Genomic DNA, 26,936 nt, shown 5'->3' on the forward strand with positions numbered 1-26,936 from the left:
TGTGGTGTGGCCAGAGACCATGGCCACGTGGTCAGAGACGAGTCCGTTTTAATTGTTGGGTAATGAACTTTGGAAATAACTCCCACCCCCACGCCCATCTCCGCCACGCTCCTCCCCCGGGGTGTGTCTCATCCAGTTTGGTCAGGAAGCCGCCTTCCCTTGAGCAGTTCGACCATCACTGGGATGGTGTGCAGGGCCGCCCGCCGAGGGCGGGAGGACGGCATCACGGGGCAGCCAGGGCGAGGACACAGAGCCTCAGAGGACGCTGATGCGCTCGGCCAGCCCCTGCATCTCGTGGTCCTGCGGTGGGAGCGCCCCACCCAGCTCCCCGTCGGTGGGTAGCCCCGGCCCGGGCAGCGGGTGCTCCGCCACGAACTGCTCCCAGCGCGCGTCGTCGCTCTCGTGCGTGATGTACCGCTCACCCATCTTCCCCTCCAGCTCTCGGAGATCCAGCCACGTCTGGTACTCCTGGGCCCGGGAGAACACAGGTTAGCGGCGAGGGGGGCGGTGCACGGAGGGTAACCAATAGCGACCCCTCAAAATCTGCCCAGCCAATAGAGACGTAGCTCTATCCTCCACAGCCCAGCCAATGGGAGGCTCAACCACTTCCCATAACCGCGGAAAATGCACCTACACCCTTCACTATTTGCGCGACCAATAAAAGGTCTAGTTCCAGCTCCGCCCCCTGCATCACCTGTAACCACGGGTGGCTGAGAGACTTGTCCACGCTGTAGCGCTTGCGCATCTTCACTTGCAGCAGGTTGTTGATGAGGTCAATGGCTAAGTGGAAAGGAGAGAGACAGCTCAAGTCCTGCCACCCCTCTTCCAAAAAGCCTGCTTGCCCGCCTGCCATCCAGGCCTTCCTTCTGCACCGACCCAGGTGGCCCCACCTGCCACAATCACTCACCCGGCCATTTCCTCATTGAATTACAAATTTGTTTTCCCACACACACGTGGCATGCACACTCACTCCTACATCTCAAGTCTATACCTCAGTTTCCCCATTCCTATGTCACCTTCGTAAGTTTTGTCATACACCCATATTAAAATATTGGTACGTATAGGTACACATGTACTATTCTCACTTAATATTTTTCCTTAAACCAACTTATTTGTCCAGGATATAATGTGAAGTGGACAATGCAAATTGAAAAACAGCATGTATAGTATGCTACATAAAGGGTAAATAAGAGGATATATGTCCACATATTTGCCTGCATATATATAAAAGACTCGTAATAGCCACTGCCTTCGGTGAATGGCAGATAAAGGAGAGAGAATTTTCACTATAGGTTCTTTCGTATATTTAAAAATTTGAACCATGTATTTAACTTAAGTGAAAATTGATAAAATTGCTTTAAATTAAGTCACTTTTTTTTCAATTCACTTTCTAAGGTGAAAATGAATTTATATAAAATGGAACTTTTACATCATCCTGGTCAATAGGAATCCAAAGATCACTTGTCAGGTCCACAATAAGAAAACGAAAATAAGCGATGTTAGTGGACGGTAATTAGTCACTGGTTTCCTGCAGAAGGCCCAGAGACAAGGCTTATCTCTTTATGAAAAGGAGGATTAGTGAGTGTCAGGCATTCAAGACAAACCAGCACTTGTCTGAGAGTCTTTGATCAGAAGCCTTAAAGGACAAGGGCCTCACTGTGCGGACCCCCTCTGAGTGTAGGCCTTGTCTACACATGACCTCTGCTCTGGACAACACCCACAGGCCCCCTCACCCACATCCACCCACACTCAGATTCACTCACGCACGCTTGATGAATTTTACTGAGCGCCTTCTGAGTAGGTCCGGAAAGACAACCCGGAGGACCCCTGTATTATCCAGGACTCAAGTCAACCCACGTGCCTATTTCTTAGTGCTTACCTCTCTTAGGACCACCGCCAACTCTCTTCCTGCACCGAGTACCTTTCGAGTCACGACCCCCGCGAACCTGCTTCATGAAGCCACACCCCGCTAGGGCTCTTTCCCCTCCCACAGTTCACAGACCACCCGACGATCTTCTCCCCACACGATCCCTTTGCTCCAACTCATCTCAGTATTCCCAGAACCTCGGACAATCCTTACCAGGCACACAGTTGGCACTCGACATGTTCTTGTTGAATAAGCTGTCATGGAGCAATGACTGTCTTTAACCTTCCTCCCATAGTCCCTCTGTCTTCCTCAACTCCTCACTCCAGGGCCTGCACCTTGTTCTAACTTATTCGAGGCTTATCTTAGCCCCGCCCTTGGCTCGCCCCCACACCTGGCTCCCCTTCAAAGTTGTGGGCCCCAGGACTTAACTTTCCAGGCCAGTCCCCAAGGCGGCAGGCCCAAGTCACAGGCCCAGTGCCATTATGTGGCACAACACCAAAGCCCCTCCCTATATGCAGATACCCAAGGTCCTCCTGGGTCCTGGCCTCCCTCTCTTTTGTGGCCCCACGCTTCTCCCCACCCCAGTGGCTTGCAGATTCCAGGTGTGACTTTGGTCTCAGGGCCCGTCCTCTTCCTGGACAAGTTTAGAAACCCTCCATGGCTCTGCCCCTCCTCTAGCCACGCCCTTAAACCAGGACCCACCCCCAGGCCCCGATCCCCCATCCATCCCAGCACCCAGCAAATTAGCCAAGCCCCTTTCTTCAACCCTATCCCCTGGCGGCCCGCTTTTGCAGGGCTAACCCTTTGGGGGGTCACAACCCCAAAGACTCCAGGCCCCAGCCAACGCCTTGGGAACATCTGCCTCTTCTCCTGGCCACCCCAGCTCTTTGACCCCCTCAGGTCTGGCCCTAGACAGATCAGGCCTCGCTTAGCCCCCAAGGAGCCAACCAAATGTCTGCCTTAACGCTTCTGGGGACTTCATTTCCAACCCACATAACCTGGTTTTAGTCCTGAGTCTGGGGCCTTGGTTCCATATATACCCTTAAGTCTCTGCCCCAAAGTTCCAGGTCCAGGGTGCCTCACTGTTTTTAGGACCAAACAGTGGCCCCGCCCCATTGCTAAGCTCCGCCCCCACGACCCTGGGCTGTTTCAGGGCCCGCCCTTCTCGTGGCCCCTCCCACTCGCCCCGCCCACGCGGCGGGGCCCGCCCCTAGCCTCCACGCACCTCCCGCGGAGATGCGGCTCCAGGGACAGGCTGGGTACATGAAGGCGGCGTTCTGGATCTGGTCGTTGATGTCCTCATCCTCATTGAAAGGGAACGTGCCACTGAGACTGACGTACATGATCACGCCCACCGACCACATGTCCAGCGAGCGGTTGTAGCCCTGGTTGAGCAGCACCTCGGGCGCCAGGTAGGCCGGCGTGCCAACCACCGAGCGCCGGAACGACTTCTCGCCGATGATGCGTGCGAAGCCGAAGTCACAGAGCTTCACCTGCAGAGGTGAGCGATGGAGGGTCTGAAAGAGCGTTAAGACCACACCCTCCCCCATCACAGTACTCCAGAGAACGTGGAATACTGATTCGAATCCAGGCGCCTCCGCTGACTAGTCGAGTGACCCTGGGCAAGTGACTTCTACTCTCTGTGCCTGTTTCCTCATCTGTATGAGCAGGAGGATCATACCAGCGCCTACCTCAAGGGTCGTCATGAGGATTACAGGAGTCAATCCATATCCAAAGCTCAAAGGACAACAAATGCCTGGAACAATGAGCGCTCAATAAATGTTACCTGCCACTACACCTGTCACGTGGAGCAGGTGTTAACCCCCAGGTGGCTGTCTCCTCTTCTGCACAGTGCAGATGCTAACTGTCCCCGCCTCCCCTCCCTTAGAGGGTAGGGTGGCTGGATGGATTGGAAAAGCAAACACACGTCAACTGTCAGGAGCAGTGTCTGACAGAGTGAGTCCGTGATCTCAGCAGAGGGACCGAAGTTCTCCCAGCCCCAGTTCTGTCGTCTGTATTGGGGGTGTCAATAGCAGCTTCCTCTCAGGCTCCCCTGGGGATTCAATGGCACTGGGCAGGTAAATTGCTGACCACAGTATCCCGATGGTAACGTGTGCGCCTACCTTTCCCTCAGTGGTGGACGTGGTCTAGGGTTATGGGACAGACTTTAGAGCCAGCGAGACCTGAGTCCAAGGTCCTGCTCTGATGCCAACCAATCCATGGGCAGCACCACCTCTGTGCTGCCGCCTCTAGTCATGTATCGTCCCTTCCCTGCTCAAAATCCTTCCTCCGCTCACTACCGTTCTCCAGATAAAGTCCAAAAACCCTTGCAGCCCCAAGCCTCTGTCACCTTCAAAAGCAGCCACACTCCAACCCCCAACCCGAATCGCAACTTGACAGCCGATACCACCCTTCCCTAAGACCCTTTTCCTTACAGAGCTTTTTCTTTTCTAAGATCTACCCTTTTCTACAGACCTTATAATGGACTATTATTCAGCCATAAAAAGAAATGAAGCATATGCTGCGACAGAATTGAACTCTGAAAACATTAACTAAGTGAAAGCTAGTCACAAAGGACAACATATTATATTATCGTGTACTCCATTTGCATGAAATGTCCAAAATAGGTAAATCCTCAGAAAGTGGATCAGTAGTTGGGGGCGGGGGGGCTGGTGGGATTGGAGGATGCTGGAGTGATGAAAATGTTCTACCGTTAATTGTGGTGAAGGTTGTATGATGCTGTGAATACACTAAAAGCCACTGAATTATACACTTAGAATGGGTGAATCGTACAGAATGTGAATTATATCTCAATAAAGCTGTTAAGCAAAAGTATAGCTCTTTCCACCACAGGGCCTTTGCACAGGCCGTTCCTGCTGTCTGGAACCCTTGTCGCCCTAAAAAACCAACTCCCACTTTCTTCGGAGAAGTCTTCTCTGACCCTCCAACTGGGCTGTGCATCTTCCAGTTACCTGGGCTCACAGAACTCGTCATAGATATAATTACCTTTTTGTGACAATTTGATCAACATTCGCTCTTCTATGACCTGCACTGTCCGGTATGGTGACTGCTGGCCACATGTGGCTACTGAGCCCTTGAAATGTGGCAAATGCAACTGAAAAACTGATTTTTAATTTTTATTTAATTTTAATTAATGTATGTTTAAAACAGATCCTAGGTTCAGTTATTGAAAAACTTTTCAACATGTTTGTAACCATTTGGCATACGCCAATCTACTTTTCCAACTGTTAATTCTGTGAAATCTAAATACAAATCAAGAATTTCTGATGACAGTTTAACAACTGAATTGAGATGTGCCGTTAAGTGTAAAATACACACCAGATTTTGAAGCCTGAGTATCAAAAGACTATTTCATTAATACTTTTTATGTTGGTTACATGTTGAAATGATAAGATTTGGGTATGCTGGGATGAAGTGTATTATTAAAATTTACTTCGCCAGCCTCTACTTTTTTCAATGCGGCTACTAGACAATGTAAAACTATAGATATGGTTCATATTATCTTTCTGGTGGATACTATTGCTCAAAATCAGGCTTTCTCATGCTCGTCAATATTAGCATTTAGGGCAAGAGAAGCCTTGGTTATGGGGCTGTCCTGTGCACTGCAGGATATTCAGCAGCATCCTCACCTGCCACCAGTGCTCACTGGACTTCCCCAAATCACTAGGGGATATCACTGACCTGGGGAAATGGGTCAGCTGATGCCAGCAACACGTTTTCTGGTTTCAAGTCACAGTGAACGATGTTCTTGAAGTGAAGGTGTCTCAAAGCCACCAGGATCTGAGGGGATGAGATGGGGCCGGTCAGAAAGGTAGAAAGGTAGAAAGGTACCCGCCCCGGATTTGCCCTCAGCAGCCAGCTCTCCAAACCCCATTCGTGACCCTCTCTGCACCCCTAAAGATGCCTGCTGGGGCCAAGGGAGGCATTGGAACACCAAAGAAGAATCCCAAAAACCCAGAACCATTTATGCTTGAGACAGGCATAATTCTAGACACATAATTCTAGAAACACTGAATTGGAGCAGTGGGTCTGGGAAGGCACCAAGACCATCTGGTGTGTGGGCTCTTGATAAAAAGGGGTTATTAAAAAGGTGGTGGCCCCCAAGGGGGTACAATTGTGTGAGTCCACTTTAAAAATATATTTTTTTAATCCATGAAAAAATTGTAATACGAAATGATGCAAACACTACCACGGCATGTATTAAGAGGTGGGAGGGGTTCCAGAGCCAGCCTACCAAGGTGGAAAGCCTGGCTCTATACTGGCTATGGCCTCGGGCAAGTCATTTTCTCTCTCTAGGCCTCAGTTTTCCCATCTTTGAAATGGGGGTGATGACAGTACCCAGCCTCGTGAGTTGCCAGGAGATTTAAATGAGCCGATGCATATAAAGTGCGAGGTCAGTGTCCGGCACAGAGCAGGCACTACATGTTCGCTGCCATTATCGTTGTTCTCACTGGTTATTATTTTGGTGATGGCCTATTGGTGAACACGTTTCTCTGTCTGTTTCAAACAAAGCCTCTCGGGCTGTTATCTGTTAAGTCAAGAATGTTCTAGGATGACAAGGTGAGCTGATTTTAAAATAAAACAAAAAACAAAAACGGATACCATGTATAAGCACTTAACTGCGGGAAACACAGTTTTCCTTGATTCTGTGTAACTCAAACAAAATACCAAACACACTGGAAGGAGAGTAATGTGAGCGTGAATTTGTCATCTCCGTCTCAGAAATGAAATGTTTTTCATTGTTTTCGCTGGATGACTTTCAAGAACAGAAATGGACCTTGAAAGCCGCTGCTAGGTTTAATGTGCTCCTTCTACATACGAGGAGGCTGAGCAACCGGGATGTATTCGTACATCTTCTCCCGATTTCCTGTTTGTTGATTTCTATCCTCCCAGTAAGTGTGGCGAGCAAACAGGGTAGACGGGAAGCTAGACAGATCCAGATTCAAATCTCGGCCAGACCGCTACCTAGCTGTGTGACCTCGGTCCATAGCCAGGAACCTCAGTCTCCTCACTTGTAAGATAAGGGAGTTACAGTAATACCTACCTCAAAGGGTGGTCGTGAGGCCTAAACAAGTGAAGGGCTTAGCCCAGGACTTGGGGTGGAACAGGCAAGAGGCAGAAAGCAGAAATCTGCAGAGAGAAAGAAAGAGAAAAAAGCACAGGCAGAAAGAGAGGAAGAGATGGATGACCAGACAGGAAGAGCTGCCACCTCGGTTGCCGCAGGCTGGCACCTTCTTCTCCCCACCCTGCCAGCCAGCCCGACAAAGGCACACAGCTTGGGAAGGCGGGGCTGCCGGGCGTGGATAACAGCAGTATAGCACAGGGGTCTTTGCGACCAACAGAAAATGCGTCCCAGAACCAGGGGAGGGACCAGTCAGATGGGAAGGCCTTCCTAGGAAGGCCGTGAAACTCAGAAGCCACAAAAGGCAACATTTAACAATGTAAAAGTTAAACTCTCTATGGCAAATAAAAGCCATGAATGAAATGTGCAGGAAAACAAATAGTGGGATAAAAGAAGAGAACGATACAGTGACAGGGATCCAAAGCCCCTCATATACAAAGAGTTCTTACCATTCAATAAGAATAACCCAACCGAAAAAAGGGTACATAAAACACAGGCTGATGAACATATAAAAACACGCTCGAGCACACCCATATTTTTAAACGGCTGAACGAAGCCACATGGAGTACTACTTCTCCATCCGTGAGGACTGGCGTTTATTTTATCCAGCGTTAGTGAAAATGAGAAAAAGACACGCTCAAACTCTGTTGGTGAGAGCAAAGACCGAAAGGGATTTTAGAGAATAACTGGGCAACATCCTTAAGAAAATTTAAAGCATATTTTGCTGGACTAGGGAGTCTACTCTCTGAACGGGTTCCCACCAGAGCCCAGTGACGTCTGAACACGGATATTCACAGGAGGTTGTTTGTAGGAGCGAGAAAGTGAAAACAGCCTCCGTGCTCAGCCGCTGGGGAATCTGGTGACATCCATCACGGAATACAACTCAGAAAAAGGGGCGGTTCTGCCAACGGCTCACTACGTGCTGCAAGCCGTGTGCCGCTTAGCGACGGGGCTGTGTTTAGAGAATCGGGTCGTTAGGCGACTTCGCCGTCATGCGAACATCACAGAGTGCGCTCGCAGGCACCTGGATGGCACAGCACCCCCCACGCCGAGGCTGCGGGGTGCAGCCCGCTGCTCCCAGGCTGCGAGCCCAGGCACGTCATCCAACCAAATAACATCAAGCACGAGAGAAAACGATGCGATCCAGAGACACGTGATGAACGCGAGAGGGACGAGGTCGCCGCTGGGGTAATTCACGCTGGTTACAGCGCACGCTTTGTTAGTAAGTACAGAGAGAACGCTCTAAAATAACGATGACAAGGATCGTACAGTAAATACCTAAACCAGTGACACTGGCGTTTGCTATCAAGTATCAGGGACTGTACCTAACTGTGTGCGCTACACTTCTGTACGGCCCGAGGTGCAGTAGGCGTGTCTACACCAGCGTCACCACGAACCTGTGAGCGGTGTCTTACGGTCTGACACGTTACCATGGCTGCAGTGTCGCTAAGCGACAGGGACTTTTTGGCTCCACTGTGACCTGCGGAGCCACCGCTGTACGCAGGCTGCATCGTTGACCGAAACACAGCCCCCGACTGTATTAATAACTAGTAATACAATTTTTCTAGTTATTATCCTATTACTTTTCTATTGCTATTACTCTATTTCTGCCCTAATATCATTTTAAAATCATATCACTCTATTACTTCTTCTATTGTTACTGCGACTCCATTATTACGTTTTCTATTGTCCACTGTCGTGACTCCTGCCCAGTGTCTGCCTGACCTCTGGGCACACGGGGGCCTCTCCGAGGGGACGTGTGCCCAGGGCGGCGGGGCGGGCAGCGGGGCAGGCGGCGGTGGGCGGGGCGGGCGGCGCACCTGGGTGATGAGGAACTTGGTGAGGCGCTCTGGCAGGCGGCCCTTCTCGCTGGAGAGAATCAGCTCCAGCATGTCCCCGTGCAGCTTCTCCATCACCACGAACACCTTCTCTGGCGTCTCGAACATGCACTCCAGGTTCACGATCCCTGGGTGCCGCAGGCTCTGGGGTGGGGTGTGGGGTGCTGCTGGTCAGGGCCCAGGTGACCCACGAACTTAGGACCCCCGAGGGCAAGTCGTGGGAACAGGTGGACGACAAACAAGGAGCTGTCCCCAAATGAGCAGCTTGTTCTCTGGGGGTGGAACTGGGGGAGGGAACGAGGCATCCCCCCAGCCCCAGAAAGAACCACCCCCCTGTACCATGGGGCATCCAGAAGGATCTTTACATCATGAAATTCTGATGAAGGCCCAGGGTTGCGGGAGGGAGGGAGAGTGTGAAGATGAGAAGAATCTCTGTACATCTGTCTTTTAAATTTGCGCCTCCTCCCTTTTCCCTAGGCCTGGACTGGCCTGACCCCATCTCTCCCACCCAGGTCCCCACCCAGCCGGGTCCCCACCCAGCTGCCTCCTTGGGCTCTAGGCTCTAGTCCCACCCCTTTCCGCCTATGCTCCGATGGCAGCCCGAGGGACCTCTCTAAAGCACATCCCTTCCTTGCCCAAAATCCTTCCATGGATCCCCAGTACTCTCAGGAGAAAGTCCACAGGGTGTGACCCCAACTCCTCCCTGGCCACCACGTAAACTATCTAGTAACCTTGAACTCCTGCAAGTTCCAAGAAGACATTAAGTTCTCTCTCACCTCCAGACCTTTGCACAGGCTGGTCCCTCTGCTCAGAACACCTTCTCCACCCCTTCAGTCTAATCGTGCATATTCTCTCCTCCAGGAAGCCTTCCCTGACTACTCCCAGACGGGGTCAGTTGACCCTTGAAAGGAGGAAGTGAGAAGGAAAGGTCCTTCCTGGGTAGGGGCACAGACCCCAGTGGTCACCTGCAGAATGGCCACTTCATTCCGGAGCTGGCTCTCCTGCTTGGTGGGGAAACGCAGTTTGTCGATGACCTTGACTGCCACGTCCCGGCCCGTCTTCCGGTGCTTTCCTGGACAGCGGGTAGGGAAGGGGGGGGGATGAGGGGAACAGGACTTTCCAGTACGGGCAAGAGGAACCACCCCCAACACAGGCACATAGCCAGCATTAGGCAAAAGTGGATGGAAGGCCGTCGAGATGGCTCGGAGTGGCCCCCGGGAGAGACGTGGGGGGCAGCAGGCAGTATAAAGGTGGAATGAAGAAAGGTAAAGACAGAACCCTAAGGACTCGATTAACTGGGAAACTAGATTTATAACCAAATATAAAGGTGGAATGAAGGGAGGTAAAGACAGAACCCTAAGGAGGGGACTCGATTAACTGGGAAACTAGATTTATAACCAATCGGAATCCAGGCTCTAGCTCTGCGGCCAGAGCACAGACCTGCTCTTCCTAGTGATGCTGGCGGAAAAGTCCACTGCTTTTCCCAAGGAGAAAAGGACAGCCTGCGACCATCTGACCCAGGATCTAGCTTTCTAAGCAGCCAAAATCAGATGGGACGGCCTGGAGCCCAGAAACCCCCGGAGACCCGCTCTGGGTGACTCTGAAGTGCACTTACCTCCATAGACCACTCCAAATTGCCCCGAGCCCAGCACCTCGTCCGGGAAGATCTGGTAGACAGTGGCAATGTCCTGCAGCAGGGGACAGGGACGGTCGGGAGTGGGAATGGAGATGGGGGTTCTAGGAGGCTGGGGAGGGTGGAAGGATTAGGGGACTTGTGGGAGGGGCCATGGGGTGTGGGTGGGGGGTCTCACCACATTCTCTTGGATCTGACTGTTAGACACAGAGATGCTCAGAGAAGCTTGTCCTGGGGAGAGGGGAGAGGCAGAGGTGAGGGGATCCGAGGCTCGAGATTATGTTCATCCATAGCTCCAGAGGCAGCAGCTATGGAGCCAGACCACCCAGGTTTGAGTCCAGGTGGTCCAAGGCGTGACTTCGGGCTACCGACTCGTCCTCTGTGCACCTCGGTTTCCTCGTCTGGAGAATGGGAATAATACCAGGACCTCCCTCACAGGGCTGGAGAGAGGAGCCAGTGAGACGTGCTGAGGGGGCTCGAGAAGCGATGTCATGAATGACCCCACTGAGCGCTTCGCCCCGTGATCTCGGCGCCAAGGAAGGCACGCTGACTCTATTTTACAGAGGAGGAGAGTCCGAAGTGATTCAGCATCTTCCCCTGAGCTTGCCCCGCTACCGGCCCAACCAGAACCAGACATTTCCAAAGTCACGATCCTTCTGCCATGGAACGTCTCCCCTCCCCCGAGACCTTCCCCCCCGGCCTCCCCCGTCATTTCCCAGCCACCATCTTGCTCTTACCTAGAGAAAAGCCAGAGGGATCGCCCTGCAGCACAGGTTTGACCCTGTCCCTCCCCACTCAGAACACACCATGGCTCCCCAGGGCCCTGGGGAAGGAGCCCAAGGCCCTGTCATGGCCATCAGGCCAGGTCTAGTCCCTCATCTATCCCTCTGGCTTCAAGCCCTACCCTCTGTTGTGTGTCACTGACACCCTGGACTCAGTTACAGCACGTTCTCTCCTGCCTCCGGACCTCGGTGCTTGCTGTTCCCTCTGCCAGGAGCACCCGGTGTCCCTCATTGTGGACTTACTTAAATCCTCCTTGTCCTTTAGTCTCAGCTTGAGTGTCACTCCTGGGGCCATGTCAGAGTACTCTAGCGCATGTTCTACATAACCACTGTCACCATACAGGATGACCTGATTAATGCCTGTCACTCACACTGAATTATAAGCTCCAAGAGTCCAGGAACCCGGAACTCTCTGACCACCCTTTGCCTCTGCCTGGCATCATTTCCCATTTGCCTCCCCCATTTCGCCCTTCCTCAGCCTCCAAGTCTCCGCCAATATTGCCTCCTCCAGGAAGCCTTCCTGGATATCCATCAGGCATCGTCTCTGGGCTAGTTCCCATGTCCCAGCCCTGCTCACTCTGGGGTAGCGCTGTCTAAAGACAGCTCCATCTCTCCCACTGGACTGTGAGCCCCGTGAAGGCAGGTCTTGGGCTGTCCTGGTCACAGCTGTGTCCCTAGCTCTGTCCAGCAGAGGCCGGGCACAGAGTAGGTACTCAGTCAATGTGTGAATTAAAGAGTCTGAACTCACAGCCTGGAGGTGTCACCATCACCTGGCCAAAACCCAGAGAGGGAAGTGACATGCCCAAGGCCGCACATCAGGTCCAGTGCTTAATGGAGATTTGGACCCAGGCCTACTGAGTCCAGGGGCGACATTCACCGCCGTGCCACTCCTGGCCTTCCCCGGGCTCTTCCCTTCCCGAGGACCCTGCCCAAGGCCTCCCAGACCCAGAGCGGGGGACTTACTGTGGGGCGTGTGGCCTGGGGCGCTAGGTGCATCCTGGAGGATGACGGGCATCAGGGCTTGGCGGATGGCCGTTTCCCAGCCCCGGGCGGTCTCTGCCCCCTGCCCACTGGGCCCTCCTGGGGCCCCGCCAGGCGTCTCGCCCACGAAGTAGGTGGTATTGGCGGTGACGATCTCGAAGCAGTGTGGGTTGGTGCCTGGTGGCACAAGGCTGAAGTTCTGGGCGGGCTCCACAGTGAGGATCTCCGACAGTGGGATTTCCTGGCAGAGCACAGAGCCAGCGCGGGTGAGGGTACGGGGCAGGGTCTGCCCTCCCTCGCCACCCCCACTCAGAAAAACACAGAATTCAGTGTCAGTGGGGAAGGACCTGGTTTGCATGATTTGGTCAGGAAAGGCCTCCTGGAGGAAGCTACATTGACGCAGACACCGGAAAGGTAAGGAGAGGCCAGCTGGTGGAGGAAGGGTGGAAAAAGCACGTGCAAAGGCCCTAAGGTGGGAAAAGCTGGTGTTCGGGGGACATGTTATATGCCCATCACGTGGATGGTGCCTGGCACGTGGTAGGTATGCCACGTTTGATGAATAAATAAAGGAAACGAGGCGAGGGCCAGGCCACACGCACGAGGCCTCCTGGGCCCCAGGGAGGAGCCTTGGCTCTATTTCCAGGGCCCTGGGGACCCATGGAAGGGTTTAGAGCAAGAAAGGGCAGGTCTCTCTGGTTGTGTGTTGAAGGCGGATGGGAGAGCATGGGATTGAGACAGGAGACGATGAAGGAGGTCGAGGGGGCCCGGTGGGAGAGAAGGTGCAGGGTCTCTGGGAAAGGAGAGGATGTGCTTTGCAAAGTCCTGAAAGAAAAAAGAAGGAGAGAGGAAGAAAAGAACGAAAGAGTGACAACAGAGCGACAGACTTCTGCAGCCACTGAAGCCAGGAGTCGGAGACGTAACAGTGGGGATGGCATTTTAGACAGTGGGATCGGTGTCTTGAGATAGCGTGGTTTGAGGAAGGCGAGGAGGATGAGAAGGGACCAGCCATGGGAAGTGTACGGAAGGGGATGCACAGCAGGGAACAGCCAGGCATCTCGGTTTTATTCTAAGGGCGGTGGAAGCCATCAGAGGGTTCTGATGGTTTTAACTGACTCCTCTGGCTGCTCTGGGGGAAAATCTGTGAGGACGAGGGCGGAAGCAAGGGTCCAGTGAGGAGACTGTCACAATCAGCCGGGTGGGACATTGGCTGCAATGCAGTGCTGGCATGGGGGGCAGTGATGAACACAAATAAATAATTCAGTAGATTAATTATAAAGTAATAATGAGAACGAGGTTATGATTATTGGGAGCTTAATACATGCCAGGCCCTAAGCTAATTGCTTCCTATAAATTATCTCTAAATTCTGGCCACAGCCCTGAGGGGAGGGCTATTCTTTGAGGCTTTTACAGGTAAGAGACGTGAGATGCAAAGAGTTAAGTCACCCTGGGTCCCTCGGCTGGACAGTGGTGAAGCCGGAATCAAACACACAGGCGGGGTGGCACTTGCTGATGGGCTGGGAGCAAGCAAGCAGGGAGTGCGGAGAGGGTATGATTCTGGGCATTTGGCTGGAGCAACTAGGAGAGAAATGGAGAGGGTAGCAGCAAAGAGGGAAAGTCTGAGGGAGCTGGGAGCCAGAGCTTACCTTGTAGTATCTGTTGGTTGTGTTGTTCTGGAAGAGTGTGATGCACTTGCAGTCCAGGCGCCAATAGTGCCGCTTCCTCTGTTGGGAGAGGTGTTTGTGGGTGAGGCTGTCGCCCGCCCAGTCTGCAGCTTGGGTTCCTCGCCTTCAGCCAAGCCCCGCCCCTAGTTCTAGCTCCGCCCCACGGGCCCCGCCCCACCCGACCTCGCCCTTAGCCCCGCCTCTTCTTAACTCCTGTCCCGCCCCTCCTCTAATTCTAGCTGGTCTTCAGCACGGCCCCGCCCCGAACTCTGGCCCCACCCCACCCACTCACCAGCGTGTCCTTGTTGCTGTAATGAACCACCCAACCTTCGTGCAGTGTGGTGCTGGATTTCCGTGTCGTGTGTCGCACTGACTGCACCACCCTCATCAGGGGGATGTAACCGAGGGAGCTGAGGAGGGGAGAGGAAGGGGCGAGAGGTTACTACAAGCACTGCACAGAGCTTCTGGGTGGTCCCAGAGTTCGATTTCCCTTCCTGTTTCGCAGATTTCCCATAATTAGAAGGGGACTCTTGAGAGGCTGGGTTCCCAAGTCAGGCTGCCTGGCAGATCACCAAGCTCCCTCAAAGGGGTTGCTGTGAAGAGTGAAAACATTTCTAAGGAGCTTAGCACAGTGCTCCGCACACAGTGGGCCTTCAGTAAGTGCTAATTAGTATCGAGCCCAGAGATGCAGCCAGCTGTGTGACACTGAGCAAGTAACTCAACCACGCGGTGCCTCTTTTCCCTCATCTGTGCACATGCTGTCACTACAGTGAGGAGGCCGAGAGATGAAGTGACTTGCCCAACTCCAGGACCAACTACCTCTTGCACTAGATCAGGCCTTGAGTGGCCATGGCCACTTCTCTTTGTCTCTCTTTGTGTATACATGTATTACTGTATAAATACAATGGATTCATGAGACTGTGTTAACACTGTTCTAAAACACATGCAAAAAGAGTGAAAACATTTCAAGGATTGAGATTAAAAATAAAGGGCACAGGAAAGTCAAATCTTTTCTTCCCATACCCCCCGAATGGATCATCTCTCGCCCTCTCCACTTTGGGGTTCATGGTTAAAATACCATGGTTAAAATACTTTTCTATTTTCTCAGCACTTAGAACCGGGCAAGCACTTTACCTGCAGGATCTAATGGAATTTGCACACCGCCGTATGAGGTGGGTGCTGTCACTGGCCCGGGGGAAACCGAGGCACATGCTGAGGTGACATGGGCCTCAGCCTCCAGTGCCCTGGGCTTGAGCACTGCTGTCTTCCTACCTCCTCACGAAACAATCACCCCACACCCGAGCCCTGTCCTAGGCACCTGGAGAATGACAAACGTCTTCATCCTCAAGCACTTGAGCTCACATTCTAGTGAAGCTGAATAAATGTGAGTTCCATTTACAATTTAAAATGTGGAATTAAGTACAATTCGTTATTATTTTTCAGAGCTTCCATGCCAGAAGAAAGCCACTACCTGCCAGGTCCTTGGGGATATCTCCCCTCCCCCACTTTACGGACAGGGAGACTGAGGCACCGAAAGAAGCGGCTTGTTTAAGGCCGCACAAGTCAATCCGAGGCCAAAATGGTTGAAAGAAATGGATATTTCCCCTTCCTTTTTAAGATTTTAGTGCTCTGTGATAAGAGCTAACGCTATACAACACTGCATATCAGGCACCGTTTCAGGTTCTTAATTTGTATTCATTCACTTCGTCTTCACGACAACTCTATAAAGTAGGCACCGTTTTTTTCCCCACTTTACTGATGAGGAAACTGAAGCTCAGAGAGGTTAATTTCTTGCCTAAGGCCACACAGCTGTCCGGTTCCAGAGTCCATGTTCTCATTCACTCTTCCTACTGTCAGTCTGCAATACAGACTGTTTCTGGAAGCACCTACCAGAAACCACTCTCAGGAGCATCCTCCAGGGAGAGGATCTAGGCAGCTGGGAGGCGGGAAAGTGGGAGGGTTTGACCACGTACTTTTTGAATGACTGTATTACCAGTTCCGAAATACGATATAAATTAGAATGTGCTTTTATGAAAACTTTTAAAAATGTAAATCAGGAAGAAAGGTTAAATTGAAAAATAAAGTGTGGGTGCTTAAATGGTTCGCCTCCGTAACCTGGGACATTTACAAGCAGAGGGCGATGCTGACCCTCGGGCGAGACGGGGCGGGGCATGTGCGGAGGGCGCCCTGGGTACCTCGGGGCTTTGCCTCCCTCAGCTTCCTCCTCCTCGCTGGCGTGCAGGGCGTTTTCCGAGTGGGAGCCGGGGATAACACCGGAATCGTCTGACTCATCCATGAGGGTGCTCTTGTCGGCCTCGCTGAAATCGGTGGCCTCTTCCATTGGCACATCTGGGGGCACAGGGTATCAGAGGGGCCTCCAACCAGTCCGTCCCGGTGCCCCTTCACACTCAGCCCACAACCTCTTACCTCCATTGATAAGCGCCTCCCCCAAACAGTCGTTAGGGACTCGGGTGGCACAGCGTTTGTGACAGTTAAACTTGCAGTCTGGAAGTAGGACAGGGAATAAGGAGACAGGTGGGAGGGGGAAGAGAGATCACCTGTAAGGGTTCAATCTTGATCTTTAACCTCCAAGCTCAAAAGAGCCTGCTTTTGCTATCTGGGACAGGACACTAAAGCTCAAACACTGTCAATACCCATCACCATATCCTCCTACGATTCCAGAATGTAACAGGGTCTGACATCCTGTGCTTCTGGACTTTGAACACCCAAGGGCAGGGTTTCTCCGCCTTTGGCACCGGGAATGTTGGGGGCTGGCTACTTCCCCGTGTGGACAGCTGTTCTGTGCATAAGGATGCTTAGCAGCACTCCTGGCCTCTGCTCACCAGATGCCGGTTGCACCATCCCCATGGACAAACAAAATGTTTCCCAGCATCCCCTGGGAGGGGACGAAACTGTCCCTGGTTGAGAATTGTTGCTCTAGAGTGTGATGACTCCAAAGTTATAGGATTCTACACATCAGTGATTCTAGAATTTGATGTAAAGCTAATTTTCTAAGGCTCTGTGATTCTAGATTTCTAAGACTCCAGAGTTCGATTCCAAGTTTCTAGAACTTTACACGCATGTATGATTCTACAGTCCTTTAATTCTAGACTGTTAAGACTCCTTGATGTTCCAGGCCTTAGAGTTCGGTGACTCTAAAGTTCTAGGGTCTAGACTTCTAAGTCTCCAGAAGCTGGTGATTCTAAGGTTCTAGGATTCTGTAGCGCTAAGATTACAGAAGTTAATGTTTCTACAGTTCTTTAGCAATAGAGATCTAAGATTCTAGAATTTAATTGTTCCAATAAATTCTAAAATTGGAAGGCTCCGGGTTTTTAAGGATCTAGACTTCTGGTATTCTAGATTTTGATCAGTTGACATTCTGAGGTTCTAGATTTCTAGACCTCTACAATTCCATGATTCCCTGGTTATACGATTCTAGACTTCTAAGCCTTGAATTTGATGCTTCTAGGTTTCTATTATTCTCAAATCTTATGGTTCTAAAGATCTAATATTTTGAGAATCTACAATCGGTAGTTCTAAGATTTATGAACGTAAACTTCTGTGGTTCTTTTAGCTGAATCCTATGATCCAGCATTCTTAAATCTTATACTTCTAAGGTTCTCTGATTCTAGAATTCTCAAGTTATACAGTTTTAGAATTCCGTGCTGTCTTACGAATCCAGATTTATAAGGTTCTGGGCTTCTAAGTTTTTTGTTGTTGTTGTTGTTTTTAAATTTTATTCCTCTGGGTGTGTGGGGGGAGGGAGGTGGAGGGAGTTCTGACCCTGTCTGTCTCCTACCCCACCCTTGGGGATCCCGCTGACCTTTGCACTGCAGGCCTTGGCGGAAGAGGCCCTTGAGAAGTTTCTTGCAAGCCTGGCAGACGGTGGGCCGCGTGTAGCTATGGATGAGGAAGGTGTGTGGCACCTTGACCTTGGAGAGCAGCATCTTATCCAGCTCGATGGGGCGACCGGTGTAGGATGAGGCAGACGAGGAGGAGGAGGATGACTGGGGGCGGCGAGGCAGGAGCTCGGTGGTGCTGCGGCTCTATGGATCAGCGAGAGCAGAAAGAACACGTCGGTTCGTTGCCCCACGTCTGGGCCTCGTCACCCCGTAGTCTCCAACCTAGCCCGCTCCCCAGCCCCTCACCAGCTCATCAGCCGTGCAGGGCAGAGAGTCCGAGGTGCCGAGGCGCACCGAATGGCCACTGGCCAGAGACGTGGAGGACAGGCGCCGTTTGCGAGCCCCACTGCAGTTGTTGGGGATGCTGAAGGCGCAGCGCTTGTGGTAGTTCAGTCCGCAGCCTGTAGGGGGCGGAGGCGGGGGAAAGAGCGTCAGAGACACAGCTTCCACCCGCCCTGGCCTCGAAAGCTCCGCCCCCTTCGTTTCCGCAGGTCCCGAGAACAGCAGATCCCTCCCGACGCCTTAGTAGCATGATTAAAGCCAACAGAAATCTACGAAAACCTAATTCAGACAGAACTGCTAATGGCCCAGAACCTTCAGGAATGAAGGTGTGGGCCACGCGGCCAGGCAAAGCACCACGAACAGGCGAGGCGTCTGCTGAGGACAAACAGAATACGGCTTGGGGAGTGAAGAAGAAAGCCACCACCGAGTGACCCGTGCAGAAATAAGGTGTATTTCTTCCATATTTTATGAATATGTGTGTGTGTACCAAATACTTTCATTTTCTGTCCTCTTCTGCCCCCTTATCACCTAACGTAATATAGTAACAATGACTAACTTTCTATCGTGGTATTTAAGTGACGGGTCATCAAAGGAGAAGGAATGCCACCCAAGGACACACACATCGTCTTCTGGGGGGAAGAAAGGGTTAGCGTGCTTTGGGTTGTATTCAAAATGGTGTATCGTGTCGGGTGGAAGCATGCTTGTTATTGTTGCTTCTTTTCCTTTTCCTTTTTTCAATCCTCATCCATGAAAGAATCAGGCGCAGCTTGTGATTCCCACTGGGCTTCCTGAAACCGTGCTCCAGTCCATCTCCGGTGATTCCGAGATCTGCTCTAGAGGAAAGAATGTGCCTCCAGCCTCTGGAAGCTTCTTTCGGGACGCTTCATGAAGCCTGTTGTTAGTCCGCCTGTTACGGACCTTCCAGCTCAATAACTCTCCATCACAGGCACTATCTCGGATGCACGATGTCACACACCGCAGAGAAGACCTTTAAGATGGCAAATGGCCTTTGCATAGAGGAACCACCGTCCAGTGTGGCCTTTCATCGGTCACGTGCTTCATGGAATTTCAGAATCTCACCCATGACTAGAGGTATGAGTATCCAGGTAGAATGAAACTCCCGTAGGAAGGCACCAGTGGCATTCGGAATGGTCATTTGGGCATCTTTGGTCACTATGTGAACTTGGAGCATCATCTGTGATGCTCGACCAAGGAAATCCATGCTCAGAATGGCCATGAGAGTTTGACGATACCAGGGTTGTGCCACGATGAAAGTTACATACGCCAAGACATCAAGAGTTGGATATGATGTGTGGACGATGGCAATGTTGGTAGCAGCTTTGACTGCACTGAAATGGCTTTCTGCAGGCCTGAGATGGCTATCGTCCCAAGTCCTTAAATAGTGCCGCAGTATTTAAGGGCTGCATGATAACAATCCTAGTTAGTGCTGTAGGTCACCTGGAACGTAGGGTACTGAAGACTCCAGATTTCCATGTGAGCGTGACAGCCACGAGCCTGAAGATCTTTAGACAATGGAACAATGGAATATACCTCTAAGAGCAGGCACGCTGAACAGACAACGGAGGTGCAGCTCGTCATCACAGAATGGACGGCCCTCACCTGCTGTGTGTGGAGCACAGCCAAGGTGGGCGTGTGGCCTTCATCTGCAGGTGGGCGAGATCTCAATGTTCTCTCGAGCGTTGCTGGTGATCCTGATGCCTGGGCTTAAGCTTGAGATATCTTGGCTAAAGGAACATGGTGTGTTCCTTTATTACTTTTTTTTAAGTATGATTTAAGGAGATGTGTGCCGGTGTTTGGTGTAGACTATCTGGGCCCCTCCGCCAATTTGCATGTTGAGGTCCTAACCTGCTAGTCCATCGGGCGGGCCTGTTTCAATCAGCAGAAAGCTTTAAAAAGTTGAGCTGAGACTCCCCAGATGAAGAAACTCTGCCTGTGAATAGCAGCTTCAGCTCCTGCCTGAGCATTCCAGTCCGCCCTTGCTGACCACTGCCCTACGGACGTCGGAGGTGGCCGGCCAGCTTCCCAAATCCTGTAAGCCAATTCCTTCCAAAAATCCCTTAATAGGTACCTTCTACTGTCTTGTTTCTCTGGTTGACACTTGACTGATATTGGCTCCGCCCTCTTCTCTGTGCCCTTCACCTCTCCCTCTGAGCTCCACCTCCTAGGCTCCACCCCTGGGGCTGAGGCCCGCCCTGAGCCCCACCCTCCACCAAGCCCCGCCTCTTGGCCCCACCTCCAGCCCCTCCCCTTACCTCTCCCTCCGAGCCCGCCTCCTAGGCTCCACCTCTTGGTCCTGAGCCCCACCCAGGCCCCGCCTCCAGCCCGCCCCCTCTCACCATCACACTTGAGGCCCTGGCGCACTAGACCGAAGAGCATCTCCCCGCAGTGGTCGCAGAAGGCAGGCGCTCGGTAGGAGTGCACCGTGAGAGCGTGCGGGCGGATCTGGAAATCTTCGAAGGTGGCCGAAGCTGCAGGCAGAGGGGAGGAGGGATGAGTGAGCCGGGGCCAGCGGAGGCTATTCCAGTCCCCGCGTTCCCAGGTTTCTGACAATCCTCCCAGCTGCAAAGTTTAATCGTTCCGTCCTTCATTCATTTACTCACATGTTACATCTACCTGGATTCAAATCCCAGCTCCACCACTGGGCGAAATACCTAGGTGTCTATGCCAGGGACTGGGGGAGGGGGAATGGGGAGCTGATGAATGGGATTTAGTTTTGCAAGATGAAAACGGTTCTGGAGATTGGTTGCACACAACGTGAACGAAATTAACACTACTGGAACAGTAGCCTGAAAAATGGTTAAGATGGTAAGTTTTATTTTATGTATATTTCACCACGATTAAATATCTTTAAATATAAAAAAATACGGATGCCTGTGTGCCACCCTCAGCGTTTCTGACCTACCAAGGGTAGAGCCGGAGCCATCCAGTCAGAAACAAACAACTGTGTGCCTCGGTTTTCTCATCTTTAAAATGGAAATCCAACAAATATTTACTGAGCATTGTCCTAAGCGGTAGGGACACGGCAGAGAACAAAACAGACAAAAATCCCTGCCTCGCTTCTAATGAGGGAGGTAGACAAACAAAATAAATAAAATAAATATTCTTATTCAATAATCACCCGGTCTAGCAGTTACTCTGTGCCAGGCACTGCTCTAAGTCCTTAAAAAATACTAATGAATTTAGCCCTGTCAAGAGCCCCGTGAGAACCATCCTTTTATAATCCACATTTTCTGTATGAGGAGCCTGAAGCACAGATAGGTCAAGCAGTTTGCCCAAAGTCGCAGAATTAGCATTCAAAGTGGCCAGTGTGGCTCTAGGATTCAATGCTTTTAGCACCATATTTACTGCCCCTCTGGAATTTTAAGTCATAAAATATACCGTTGGTTAGAAGTCAATACGTGTTTAGGAGAAAAATCAAACAAGGAAGAGATACAGGGAAGCTGCAAGAGGCACCATTTTAAATAGGTGATAAGGGAAGGCCTCCTTGAGAAGGTGGTGTTAAAGCAAAGGCTGAAGGGGGTAGGATATGAGCCTTCCAGATGTCTAGGAAAGAACAGGCCAGTATCTTACAGGTTCTTTAAGGATTAAATGAATATATGGAAAGCTCTGAAGACAGTGCCTGGCACATAGAAAGTATTCAATAAATGTTAGCTATTCCATAATATATCTCCTTACAGGTTCTTTAAGGATTAAATGAATCTATGGAAAGCTCTGAAAACAGTGCCTGGCACACAGAAAGTACTCAATAAATGTTAGCTATTATTTTGAAAGTTTTATTTTTAGAGTAAATCTGGCTCCCTCCCCCCCAACCCCAAGTTTTGGTCTAATATTAAGCTTTTTTTTTTTTTTTTTTTGTATTATGCAATGGGAAGAGGACTCTCTTCTATGAGCCAAGCACTGTTTCTCGCTCAAGATAAACAAGACAGAGAGCTGACATCTCAGGGAACTGACATTCTTTTGGGGAGACAGACACGAAACATAAAACACATAAATAAACAAGGAAATTTCAGACAATGGAAGAAATGGCATTTAAGCTGAGGTCCAAATAAAAAGAAAGAGCTAGCAGAGAAGACGGGATGGGGGAGGAGGAAGCATTCCAAGCATGGAGAACAGCAAGTGCAAAGGCCTCGAAGACGTAGGGGAGCTTTGTTTGTTCAAGGGATGGAGGGCAGGCAAGCATGGCTGGGACAAAGTCAGTGAGGACGGTGTCCAGATGAATTCGGGGAACTGGCAAGGGCCGGATCATGGACGGTCTTGAGGTCATGTTGAGGAGTTTGTATTTTACTCCAAGGCTAATGGGGAGCCATGGGAGGAGTCTGAGCAATGGAGTGTCGTGATGTGACTTAGGTGCCACCGAAACAGTCTCGGCAGGAGGTGACGGCGGCTTGGACCAGTGGAGGTAGTCAGAAATAAATTTCGGGTGTATGGTAATGGTGGGACCTATGAATCTGATGATGAAGCAAAGGGGTGGGAGAAAGAGAGGAATCAAGGATACACTAAGGTTTGGGGCAAATCGAAGTTTCTATCTTGGACAGGAAGTGTCTGAGACGCCCAGAGATGCCAGGTGGAGGTGTCAGGGAAGCAGCGACGTGAACAAGACTCGGTTTTAGGGGAGGGACCAGGATGAAGATAAAAATCTAAGAGTTGACAGCCTAAACGAGGGTATTTAAAACCTGAATAAGGTCACCGGGGACTTAAATCCAAACTTCTAATTTGTCACCCACCCATTCAACAAACATAACTGATCATTGCAGTCTGCAAGGGGCAGTAGGGGGTAGAGGAAAGACAGCCATGATGGAGACCATCACGACCCTCCCCAAACCCCACCAGCCCCTCCTGAAGAAACCAAGGGCCACAGACTCTTCTAAGGTGCTGAGGGCCTGACTGTGTGTAAAGTGGGGCTGGCCAGCAGGTGGACTAGATTCTGGCTGGAAATACAGGTGCCCAAGTGTCATCTCACCTTGTAGTCAGATTTCACTTAGCATTTCACTGAGAAGGAGGCATGGGCATCAAAACATTTCAAACTACATACATCTAACATACATCTAGTAAAGGACACATCAGAAGCACAAAGCTCAACGAATTGCCAAACCATACACACTGTGTCACCAGCAGCCTGACGGATAAATGGAAGTTTAAAGCAGACCCCAGAAAGCTCCCTCGTGCTGTCCACCCAACTCCGTCTTCCCCAGGCACCCACTCTCCTGGCTTCTAATACCACAGAGTAATTGTATCTGTCTTCGTGCTTCAAAACTGGAACCACACAGAAACGGAGTCTGATGTCTGGCTTGTGTCAGGGTTAGGTTTGTGAGATGCATGCCTGCTGCTGTGGATGGTTTATGTTCAGTGCCCTGCAAACTCCAGTGCGCGTGCCCCACAGGAAAACTGACTCATTTTGGAGCAGCGGTTTGTAAAACTCCCGGGGTGATTCTAATTTGCAGCCAGGTCTTAGAACCACTGACCCCTAACTTTAAGGAGCAAGTCTCTGGGCCCACCTCCCCTCCCAGCTCCTCCAGATGCCCTGCCCCCGCTCGAGGCGCCACCCTTAGGTGGACCTGGCCGCTCACCCGACAGCACCACCTCCACCAGGTCGCCCTCCTGGATGTCTCCCGCGGAGCGCACCAGCTGCAGGAGGTTAGCGGACGTGGGGTCATGTTTGAAGAGCAGGATCTTGTCGTAAAGGCCATAGAAGCCACACTCGGGGAACTGACGGGCGGGAGAGGGAGGTGCGACGGAAAAGCTCAGAGCTGCCTTGAGCAGCGGTCTGGAACCCTCCCCAGGGCAGGGCCGGCTGTTTCCCCCGGAAACCCAGAGACCCCGCGGCCCCTCACTTCCTGTCTGCTCCCTCCCAAGCCCAGCTCGAGGCTGGCAGAGTGCCAGGGCCCAGGTGTGCTGGGAGTTTGGTGGCTGGATCATCGATCTGAAGTGGGAGGGAGGGTGGTTCCGGGACCCTGGCACCTAGAATTTCCTGGAGATTGGGGGTGGGGTGGGGTCTGAGTGAGCACCCCTCTCCTTATGACACCCCCCCCTCCTCAGCTTCCTTCCTGGATCTATTGTTGTCCCTGGTACCTGGCTCCAGTCCCAGCATCGGGGCAGGGAGGGCGGGAAGGAAGGCACTGAGGACTCTTGGGAGTGGGGGTAGCTGCAGGGAGGCTGGAGCTCAAGGGAGCTGAAGGTAGGAGGGTGGACCCCACCCAATGCGCGAAGAACCCAGGTGTCCGGGTCCCCAGTTTGGGAGGCTGGGGGCAGGAAATGAAACCCGGTAGAACAGAAAGTGAAACAGCCCAGGTGGGGCGGCTGGAAGAAAAGGCCCTACCACACCTGTATAGAGAGTAGAAAATAAAACGCTGAGGCCTGGGGTGGGGGGGGGCAGGCTAAAGATTCTGAGCATTGGACAAAGAACTTCACCTAGGTAACAAGCTGCCCAACCCCCACAAGCCCTTCCAAGGAGCAGGCTGAGTTGGGTGTGGGAGCTGGGCCTGCTAGTTTGGGGTATTGGGGGGACAAAGAAAGCCCTATGTGTTCTTAGGGTCCACAGGTGACCCAGCCCGCCTGGGCCCTGGCTGCGTGGGAGGGTCTTTCTCCAAGTCCTAGTTCTCCTGGCAGTGAAATAGGGGCATTGGCCCAGCTGAATTCTTTGGGTTTCTCTGAAGCCCAAAGAATTCATCTCCAGGAGTGTGAGAAGATTCTGGAATTTGGAGATGTGGGGATTGCAACTTCCTCATGTTATAGGATTAGACATTTTTAGATTCCAACACATTCTCATACATTTTAGGATGTTCAACAACCCAGATTAACAGTCGTCTAATTAATTTTGATATTTTAGGAGTCTGACAAACCAACCTAGGATTCTAATGTCTGAACACTTTATATCAGAGTTCAATTAACTCGCAGTTGCATATTTCGAAAATTTAGAATTCAAATAGTCTCGCATTTTCGACAGTCTAGAATGCCAACAACAGAGAAGCCCACACCATTCTAACTTTTAACCTTCTCAGATTCAGGCACTGAGCCCCATCTGACTCCTTCTTGCTGGGATCCCCGCCCCCATCCTGGTGATCTTGCTGTCCAAAGCTAAGAGAGGGGGTGGGTGGGGAAGCATGATTTTCACAGGCCAGCGTCAGACCTGGGGACTGGGGACACTGATTAGGAGAGAGAACAGAGTCCCCAGAGCCTCTGAAGGTTGGGGAGAGGTGCCTGCGCCCTCACACAGTCTCAGGCCTGAGGGAGGACAGAGATTGGGCTCCCAGACCTCACTTGCCCCTAGCAGCTAGCACAGGCACCCACACCCACACATGTCACCCGATCGCCATGGCCAGCCCGGCTTCAATTTCTGTTTCCACCAAACTGGAGGTCAGGGATGGGCCCGGCCGGGGAGGGGCCCCCTCATCTGCTGCCCCCACCTGCCCCTTCCTCCTCCACGGTTCTACACCTGGCCGGCCCCTCCCTTCCTCCCTGCCGGCTGCAGAAAACAACATGCAAGGACTCGAAATTTCAGGAGGCCTCTGGGGTACTCCACCCCTGCTCCGGCCTCCAGCAAACGGGTAGTGGGGTGAGGAGGTAATGGGGGCCAATGTCCTACCCCCACCCCTCAGTCTCCCAAGGCTTAGACTCCCTTCATCCCCCTCTCCGACGCCTCCCCAAGCTGGATGGGGCGGGGGGGAACCCTGCGCACTCACCTTCTGGTCCACGATGGAGCAAGCCAGTTGCTTCACATGGGCCAGCTCGGAGGCGGCGGGCAACAGCACGAACTCACGGGTCAGCCCGATCTGGATGTGGAAGGAGACCCCGGGACCCGGGGCCGGGACCTGGGGCAGCAGCGGTAGCGGCGACTGCAGCTCCAAGCTGCCGAGGGGCGCAGGAGACCCCGGCCCGGGAGAGCCCGGGAGCCCGGTGGGATGGGAGGGGGCGGCGGCCATGGGGGGAGGCCCGGGACCGGCCGCCCGGCGCCCACCCAGGATCCGGCCGGAGGAGACCGGGGAACCCGGATCACTGGATCTAAGGGGTCTCGTAAACGGGTGGTGGGAGCGCGGGATCCCGGGGATCCGAGAAGAGGAATCCGGCAGGTTGAAGGGACTGGAGGATGGCGGGACCCTAGGAAATTAGAGAAGAGAATCTAGTGGTTCAGACGCCCGGGAATCAAGGGAATCACAGAAGATCGGGGGGGGAGGGAATGGTTTGGGGGACCCAGCGATTGAGAGATTCCAAGAAAGCAAAAAAGAAAATCTAATAAGTCGGGGTCGCAGGAATCAGCAGAGCCCAGGATCCAAAGGCCCCTTGGAGAGAGAAGAAATTGAAAAAGGAGCAGGGGGACCCCAGAATTCAGTGGCTCTAAGAAGAGGATCCAATTAAGAAGAGGGGCCGAGGGACTCACCGGACCCTGGGGGTGGAGGGCAAGAGTCTCTGAGTCGGAGATCGCGACGGGCCCGGGGATGGGCAGAGGGATCCAGAGGGCCGGGGTGCTAAGGAGGGAATCTCACGGGTCTCGGAAGCTGGAGAAAAGTTCGGTCGGGGGCCCGCGGAGAAGGGGGCGTTACCGGCCGCGGTGGGGGGGTGGGGCAAGGGAGGGTCGCCCGGCTCCGGTGGCTCGTTTTCCTTCCCCAAAGTTTAACTCCGCGGCGGCGGCCCAGGAGGAAGTGTCCGGAGCGACGGCGCAGCCAGCCAATCGGTGCCGGTCTCGGTGACGTCAGCGGGGGCGGAGTTAGACGAGGGACTAGGGGCGGAAGGGGAGGGCGGGCCCAGCACTTCTGAGTTGGGGGCGGAACCACCCCCGCGTGGGTCCGGGGGCCTAGGTTGGGAGGTGCGGGGCAGCGCGGCGGGGCCGAT

At 52.3% G+C, this 26,936-nt stretch overlaps 1 protein-coding gene across 2 annotated transcripts; it reads right to left on the reverse strand.

Annotated features, from left to right (window-relative positions):
* On the reverse strand, window positions 1-26,732 carry PRKD2 (protein kinase D2). 2 transcript variants are annotated; one of them, XM_006911823.3, is made up of 19 exons: window positions 26,485-26,732; window positions 25,790-26,204; window positions 23,678-23,816; window positions 20,447-20,578; window positions 18,054-18,208; window positions 17,729-17,951; window positions 16,333-16,410; window positions 16,101-16,254; window positions 14,198-14,315; window positions 13,888-13,965; window positions 12,227-12,485; window positions 10,660-10,712; window positions 10,464-10,536; window positions 9,814-9,920; window positions 8,831-8,992; window positions 5,570-5,668; window positions 3,093-3,360; window positions 695-780; window positions 1-468 (listed from the first exon to the last, which is right to left on the reverse strand). In XM_006911823.3, exons 2-19 carry the CDS (start codon window positions 26,027-26,029, stop codon window positions 256-258), a joined length of 2,637 nt encoding a protein of 878 aa, XP_006911885.1. In that variant the 5' UTR covers window positions 26,030-26,204; window positions 26,485-26,732; the 3' UTR covers window positions 1-255. The 2 variants fall into 2 exon arrangements, with proteins under 2 accessions (XP_006911885.1, XP_015444853.1); XM_015589367.2 differs by lacking the exons at window positions 23,678-23,816; window positions 26,485-26,732 and having other exon boundaries at window positions 25,790-25,929.
* Between the last annotated feature and the right edge of the window lie 204 nt (window positions 26,733-26,936).

The sequence above is a fragment of the Pteropus alecto genome, unplaced genomic scaffold (genome assembly GCF_000325575.1).
Source record: "Pteropus alecto unplaced genomic scaffold, ASM32557v1 scaffold194, whole genome shotgun sequence".
Classification (NCBI taxonomy): Eukaryota; Metazoa; Chordata; class Mammalia; order Chiroptera; family Pteropodidae; genus Pteropus; species Pteropus alecto.

Excerpts from the sequence above, each read along its gene's own strand:
- PRKD2 (XM_006911823.3), bottom strand. The coding sequence starts at position 26,029 with ATGGCCGCCGCCCCCTCCCATCCCACCGGGCTCCCGGGCTCTCCCGGG. Across the intron at positions 13,966-14,197 it reads ACAGCAACAAGGACACGCTG|AGGAAGCGGCACTATTGGCG; the intron begins GTGAGTGGGTGG and ends CTCTCCCAACAG. Across the intron at positions 469-694 it reads TCAGCCACCCGTGGTTACAG|GAGTACCAGACGTGGCTGGA; the intron begins GTGATGCAGGGG and ends TCCCGGGCCCAG.